This window comes from Elaeis guineensis, chromosome 3, assembly GCF_000442705.2.
Source record: "Elaeis guineensis isolate ETL-2024a chromosome 3, EG11, whole genome shotgun sequence".
Lineage (NCBI taxonomy): Eukaryota > Viridiplantae > Streptophyta > Magnoliopsida > Arecales > Arecaceae > Elaeis > Elaeis guineensis.
The window spans coordinates 16990965-16998983 of record NC_025995.2 but is presented as its reverse complement, the minus strand read 5'-3'; the positions used below and the strand labels follow the sequence as shown (position 1 = coordinate 16998983).

General features: G+C 35.5%; 1 protein-coding gene across 1 annotated transcript; it reads right to left on the bottom strand.

Annotated features, from left to right (window-relative positions):
- Window positions 1–1086: 1086 nt before the first annotated feature.
- On the bottom strand, window positions 1087–7559 carry LOC105033079 (small ribosomal subunit protein uS19). The gene is made up of 4 exons (XM_010907733.4): window positions 7428–7559; window positions 7187–7331; window positions 6991–7048; window positions 1087–1521 (listed from the first exon to the last, which is right to left on the bottom strand). The coding sequence occupies exons 3-4, from the start codon at window positions 7018–7020 to the stop codon at window positions 1273–1275; spliced, it is 279 nt and encodes a 92-aa protein (XP_010906035.2). The 5' UTR covers window positions 7021–7048; window positions 7187–7331; window positions 7428–7559; the 3' UTR covers window positions 1087–1272.
- Window positions 7560–8019: the final 460 nt, after the last annotated feature.

The window sequence follows — 8019 nt, the reverse complement described above, 5'->3', positions numbered from 1 at the left end:
GAGAAATAAACAAGTTGAAACATACAACAAGTCAGTAAATAATTGACTTGGAGCAATCTTAGTTCTGATAACATGTTTGCTCTTTTGACCTCAAAGTCTCAAACTATTAAAAAAATATGTCAGTAATATATAGTAGGCTTAGCAAGAGAAACCATTGTTATAATATTGATTACTATGTGTATTTATGGTCATTCAAAGGTATAACTAAAGGGTTATGATGTTAATAGTTAATTGTTAACAAAGCTGAGATAATTATGTTAACAACAGGTGCCTATTAGGAAATTATCATGACTTTGGATGGACAACTTTTCAGACCTAGATAATATCATTCTTTTTATTTTTACTTTAATATCAAATTTGTCTTGTAAATTTTAATTTAGAACGTTTGGCCTTCATGGCATGTGGTACTAGGACTACAAGTAGGTTGGGTTGGATTAGATGGCTTTAGATCAAAGATCAAACCCTACATCCAATTCATTCACCTCGGTGTCTGAGTTATTTTAAGTCTCCTTTAAGATTATTTCTACATTTTAGAAGTTAGACCTGGAATTCATTTATTCATTTTGGCTCCAACAGGTCAACTATAATTCTGTGAATTTGTCGCCTAACCAAGTTTTGGTAATAATTTGGAACGCATGCCTAACAATTTCAAGTGGAGGTTAAGAACAAACAGTCCTGACCAAAATCAATTTCACTGACTACCATAAGCAATTTAGTTTTCCAACCACTGGATTCCTACCAACTGCGATATCTGTCTTCACAAATACGCGATATCTCAAGTGCTACATCCAGGCTAACATATTGCAGCATCAGTCCAGATTGGAATTTTGACTTAAAAAAGTATGTTTTAATATGTCAGCCTGGACGCCAAATCATGCCTAAAAACGGCCTAAACCCAATGACATGTTAAGATTAAGAAACAATTTATTTTACATGTATTCCGTATGTTAAACAGGCTACAATACAGGCACCCATTTTCTTAATCTGAACTGCATCAAATTCTGAAGGCAATGTCAGCAACCATATTGGAAAAGGTACAGAAAGAGCAGACAAATAGATCTTTAAAGAAATAAAACAATCGCAAAGTCAGAAAATATAGAGTATCAATTTTGATGTTTCTAAAATGCAGACCACCAGTACGCTAGAAGCATCCAAAACAGAACTTTCATGAAAAGTTTTTCCAGCGAATCAAAGGAAAAGATACTTCAAGATGCAGTTGATAGAAAAGATGGTTGGAAGGAGATAAGCCCTAAGAACTAGCAAGGAGGCTCTTCACTTGAGAGGAATGAATCTTGAAGAGTGGGTGGCACCAATCCCGGGTCTCCCATGCTTGACAGGCTTGTAGGAAATGGAGAACTCAGCAAGGTAGTGGCCAATCATCTCAGGTTTAATCTCAACCTGGTTGAAGGTCTTGCCATTGTAGACCCCAACAATGCTCCCTATCATCTCAGGCACTATGATCATGTTGCGAAGATGAGTTCTGACTGGCTCTGGCTTCTCACCAGGAGGAGCATCCTTTTTCTGTTACAAACCCAAGAAGAAAGATGAAGATCTCGAATAATCTAGTAATGGTTTTACTATCAAAGCCTATAATCCATTTTCATTAATAAATTCCAAGGGATGATCAACAGTGTCTCGTCTGCAGCACAGAAAAGATTGAAAAACATGTTACAGAAACCTCAACCAGATGTAGGAATTATTTATTAATTTATTGATTTTAGAGGGTGTGGGGTAGGTTATAGAAAAAATTAATTGATGAGGTTGTTTATTAAGTCTTACAAGTTTCATGGGGGTATATTTTGGAATATCAGATAAACAAATTATCAGTCAATTTCACACACAATTTAGCACATGGAAATAAGAGACCTCTGACAAGTTTTATGTTCATTTCCTGGTTTATATTTTTTCCATGTTACAGAAGAATCACATGATAACATCAGCAATATCAACTGTTCTTTTTAGAAATATGGCCAAGAGTATATGAAGCAAATTGCAGCAAATAGAAAGCAACTTGAAGAATGAACATATTTCCATGACGCCATTTAAACTTGAACTATGAGGATGATATTTATGTTTCTTCATCCATAAGCTAAAGGAAAGGAGTTCTTTCACGTTTCAAATCTGATGTATTCATTCTATAGACATGTAATGATAAACATTTTGGTCAGATTACAATAGCAGATAGATGATATCAGAGTTGGGAATTTTTAAGGATATCAAATGGCAGATGCCTCCCTTTGTCTGGTTCATAGCTTGCAAGCCTCTTTCTGTTAAAAAATAATAAATCGATAGACTTATATGGTGGAACAAAAAAAATTCTAAAACAACTAGACAAAAGTCTAATAATAGGCATGGTATGCAGGCAGCAAAGGTACTGCAGAGAACCACAGAGTCCCTAGGTAGACATAAGCACCTATGATGCATAAAGGCAGAAGAGAACAGAAGGCACCGCAGTAGAAGCGGGAGAGGAAGATGCTGGGGGGGGGGGGGGTGTTGAAGGGGAATAAGGCGGAAGCAAACACAATGGAGAAGGGGGATAAGGCAAGCTACATCCACTATCCTGCACAAAAGGGCTATCCAGCCACTAGAGAACCATTATGTGGCTAAACAGAAGGAAAATGTGCATGTGTGGTAGCATAGACCATCTTCTCGAATGGTGAAGCGAACATGATGCTTCTTTAACATGACATGCTACATGTAGGATATCAGGCATTCTTTCAGGCAACTGCCTAAACAGCCAGGTGATAGATAGTTGTTAGGATGCATAGGTAGTGTTGAAATTTGGAAATATTCCCTCTCAATTCAAGCTGTCAGATTGCTCCCCCAAATGCCCTAAAACTCTGAATATCCCAATATATTTGAGCAGTATGATCTAACTTTTATGGGAAATTGGTAACATATTAGTAAATTATTTTTATTAAAACATGGCGAAAAATATATTTCCTATATGTTCAAGGGCGTTTATTGTTCTCCTTCTCTTCTTCAGACAAATTTAAGATTTGGTTAAGACAATCTCAATCAAAAAGGTGATATGGCAAAATCCAAGTCTATTTAGGATTCTAGGAGATCTTCCATATTCAAATAGCTTATCTCCAAAAAAATAAATGTAAAATCCATTTAAATAATATTATTTTTAATCTTCAAATACAATATTTTAGAAGATTTTTCTTACAATTTAATTTTTCATATTCTTGGTGTTTTTTATTTATTAGTCTACTATCTAAAGCGTATTATACATGTCCAGTTGGTAGTTGATGTGTATGTATCTGAAGGATTCCTGGTTCCAGACATGTATTTCTTTCTAGACCTTCACCAACAGTGTCTACTTACAAGAGCAACATATCTAAAAATCCTTCGTACAAATGACACAGTCAGCAATCTACACCACAAAATATTATTATTAATTTTTAGCAACTGTTTCTATTTACAAGAGCAACATGTGAGCCAAAAGATAGTGATGTATATTATTAGTTGTATTGTGTTTTATTTATGACTTTAGTATTAATTTTACAAACTATGATATATCTTTGAAGTGTTTCAAATCGTTGATGTTCACCTTCCATTCCCTAATCACTAAATTTTAATTTATATAAGAATGTAATTCTATTAATACAATTGAAATGGTTGAACCTAGGTAAGTTCATAATCTAGGATTTCTTAGACTACTTAACAAACTAAACTTTTTATTTAAATATGTTATCATTATTTCTTGTTTTTTGGTTATCTAATCCATAAATGTCTCATGTTTTAGCAATTATATTCGTAATCTACTCCAATCTGACATCCTCAGTGATTTACAAATTCAACACAATCTTACCATTGTCCCATTACTTTAGGGCTCATTCTTTTATGGGTAAATATCATAAAAAAATTGATCAACTTTTTCATTAACCAACTTACCCATATTCTCATATTTTTCAAGATAGATAAGTTAATTTCCATGAGTAGCATTTATCCATGAAATGAAAAAAATCTTACCCTCATAATAGGTGGCTAAATCATTTTCCTATCAACCATAAAATAATATTTAATTTTATTCCTAAAATGCCCCATCCTCAAATTCAATGCTTTCATTATTCATGCCCAATAACTCAATCATCCATTTTTTCTAAACTTAAAAATAATAAAGATATTATAAAAATATGAATAAATTTTAGCACTTACCTAAGAAAGTCGTAATGCAAAAGAACATGGATGATAGATTTCAAAGTCACTTTCCTATGTGCAAAAGAACATGGATAAATTATTTTCCCATCTAAATGTTACCCGAAAAATATTTACCAAAGAAAATATAGATCCCAAGTAAATTTTTTACCTACAAAAGAATAGCCCTTAAGGTACATAAAGAAAAAGGCTAGTGGCATTATTAGAATTTAAGAGGCATCTTTTTGACTCATTTTTGCTTTAAAAAATGTTTCTCATGGTTATACATAAATATATACACAAACACATACATATTAATACACATATAAGCATATATATTGTGCATCAAGCTTGAACACAAGCTTGGAGTAATATGTCAAGTAAAAGATTTAAGATGATGGCTTTGAGCTTTATCAATTTAAAATTTTCAAACAGCTTTTTTCACTATTTTTTTTGGGAAGTTGTATGAAGTCAAATAAATTACATCAAACTCAAGAGCTTTGTCCTTTACATAAGATAGATCATCCATTACTCCAAAATGTTTGTTTAACTAATGAGCTAAGAACCATAAATCATGACTTTTTTGATAGATGCAGATAAACAAGAAATCCATTAAACAGTAAGTATGACAAATTGACAGGTTTGAACCACCATGATAAAAATAAATTGCCTGTCATTAATTACACTTCCCATCTGAAGTTTTGACTAAATATCCTGGTTTTCTCAATAGATGGTAGGCCAAGATGCAGATACCTCCTCCCAATCGTCACCTTTCATTTTTTTTTTTTTCTGTAGAACTGGTGTAAAATCATACCTACTTGCATATTAAATCATCAAACCTGATTTAATGATTTGTTGTATCAAAGTCATGTGTTGAAAAAGCAATGACATGTAACAGTTGACCTTCTTGTAAGAGGAACAGCAGCCATGAATCATTTTATATCCATGTCATCTATAATCTAGATGAGGTAGCAGAAACCTCAATTCCACAGATCTCTTATCGACAAGCTAGTCAGGGGAAAGGAACAATTACTAAAGATCCTTAAGACAGAGTCCTCTAACTAATATAAAAGTTTGAGAATGTTGAAAACTCACAAGATCATCCTGAAACCATGTTCCCCAATTGAGAGGTTCAAAAGTCTAAGTTCTGATCAAGGAACAATCTTCAGTACTTAATATATGGACAGCATTTATACAACAATCAACAGTATATTGGATCCTTTTTTCATAGCACCAATGAATTCATTGTTGTACTTCGCCCAACAACTGATCTGATCATTTAGCCATAAGACAACCCATAATGGATCATCATCATTGATCGAAGAGAACTAGCATATTCTTGCTAACTTAACAAAGTAAGGCATAAAGACTCAGTCCCTCACTATGGAAAGGAAGGAGCGAGCTCAAAGGACAAAGGATGTTTGTTCCAAGCCAAGAAGCTCGTCATGTATACTGAATGAGCACTTAGCCAGGCAATAGTGGGTTGACCAAGAATGGGATTCATGCATATCAACAAACGGTTCAAAAACTTTAGAAAATCATGATTTTCTTTGCAAACGAGGAGGGGCACCCATGGAATGTTTGAGATAGAAAAGAGAAAGCCTTTCGAACAAATTCACGAACAGATGACCAATAACTACCATGACCTTACTATATATGACATACATGATCGGGTTAAAAACCCACCTTCCTGCAACCATCACTAGATTGTTTGTACCTGGCTTGCCTCTTATCAATTGTTTTAGAAGGACCATCTATATACTCTTCTAAGGGTGTCAACTGCAAACTAGTTCAACTGATAAAGTCACTAGGTACCAAGGACCTAGACTTACACCTCAATTTCAACCAGGTTTTCTCCTATTGCAATTCTCAAAAAGAAAATATATACCCTCTTTGTTTCAATTCTAGTAGTACCTTTTTTATAGGCTATGGTCAAAGGTTTCAAATACCAATACCAGGCTTCCTATCGTTTTTTGTTGGAATAGCACGGCACTGACACATGGTACAAGACTATATACCATACCAAAACACATATATTATTGCCAAAAACCTGCCGAAACAATATGGTACCTTTTGTACCGCCCCATTCTCGCAATATTTGAAATCTTGTGGTTTTTGATTCTCTATTGACAACATGTGATTGTAGCATCGATAGCCCAACTTCTTGCCCTTCTCAGCAGATAAGGCATGGCAATATAAATTCCAGCCTGCTCATTATCCAATACAAGGTGATAAAATTTGAGTAGGCTATAAGTACAGTAGCTTTATGGATTCATCAACAATGGCCAGCTCATTCTAAGAATTGAAACAGCAAACTTCATTATACAAGCAACATATGATCTATATATGAGTCGCAGGTACATTTATAAAAGGTCAATCAGAACCCCATAAATTTCCCGTCCACCAATGTGCAAAAACTATGAACTTGATCGTGAACTTACAGGATAATGATTATTCTTTTTTCAGTAAAAAAAAGTACCATAATGTATATAAAATCAACAAAGCTGATAGACATATGGAACAATGCCCGCTATAAGAAACCAATATTCAGAAGAAATGAATCTTGCCATAGTGGATCCAGAATCAACAGTCAACTTCACAACATAAATAACTTATAAACTTTGTTAGCATCCTAGTTTAATATTCTCATTTGACTAACGTAATTCCAGCCTTGTGCACATTTTAATGAAACAAATCATTGTTCCCTTTGCATTGACAACAGCATAAATTAAAGCTAAGAGGTATTACAACAAGAAATAAGTTGACACCATAGTCGTATGTAACCCTGAATTTACTTATAAATTAATATAAAATGTAACAAGCATACAGAAGTGGGTCAAGTCATACCGCCTTCCGGAGCTTCTTGATCAGAGCCATCGGCTTCCTCTTCAGGCCGCGCTGAAACCTGCCAAAAGATACATCATTTCACTAACATTAGTTAAGTGAGAGAGGAGAGGAGAGAGAGGGGGAGGAAGAGAAGAACGAATGAACGCGTTAGATCTGTGATCGGATCGGAGATGGGGAAGAGAAGTAGAAGGCTTGCCTCCGGCGAGCCGAGCAGGGAAGAGCTTGACGAGCTCGTCGGTGGACATGTCAAGGAGGGCATCAAGATCGACCCCACGGTAGCTGAACTTCCTGAACGTCCTCTTCTTCGGCTGTCCGGCCGCAACATCCACCTCCACGTCCGCCTGCGTTCATTCCACAAAGAATTAGTGACCGAGAACCGGAGTCCGAGCTCCTGAGGTCGAAAGCCGAGGCCGGAATGGAAGGGCTTGGAAGCTCACCATGGCTGCGAGCGATGGGAAAGTTCGTCCCGGGGGCCGCCGCGAGCACGAGGGATCTAGGGTTTTGGGGAGGAGGCCGGATGGGGTTTCTCACTCTTATAATATGCCTTTGTTTCCCCTTTTTTTTTTTCCAAATTAAACCCTGGCTAAAGGTTAAATACACCTAGCTCCTCAGTTTTTTAATTCTGACCCCTTTCACTAGGACGTCACCCCATATCCGAGCCTAGCCCGACCCTATAAGGCTATAACTTATGCATGGATCCAATGTATGTTCCCAAAGATAAATTCCTGAGCATGTTTATCAAAGTATGCACATCCCAGACTTTGTCTGGCTTGATGACTTACTACTTTGGAGTATGGGTTTGATTCTACAATCACAACCCAGCTCAAACCTTCACACAATTATTTACATGGTATATAGAGGATTGTTTTACCTTTAATATCCCTGCATTTCTTATTATTAATTATACTTTAAGATTAAGTCATAAGTGAATAGGTCTTAGAGTAGGAAGGAAATTAGGCTTTTGAAATAATAGTACATGCTTAAGACCTAAGTCTAGTCCTAATCCAACTCAAATGAATTTGTAAAATC

Bases quoted from the DNA above. Each gene is read 5' to 3' on its own strand.
- LOC105033079 (XM_010907733.4), bottom strand. From the start codon at position 7,020: ATGGCTCTGATCAAGAAGCTCCGGAAGGCG. The intron at 1,522-6,990 runs GTATGACTTGAC...GGTTTGTAACAG, and splicing joins TCAAGAAGCTCCGGAAGGCG to AAAAAGGATGCTCCTCCTGG.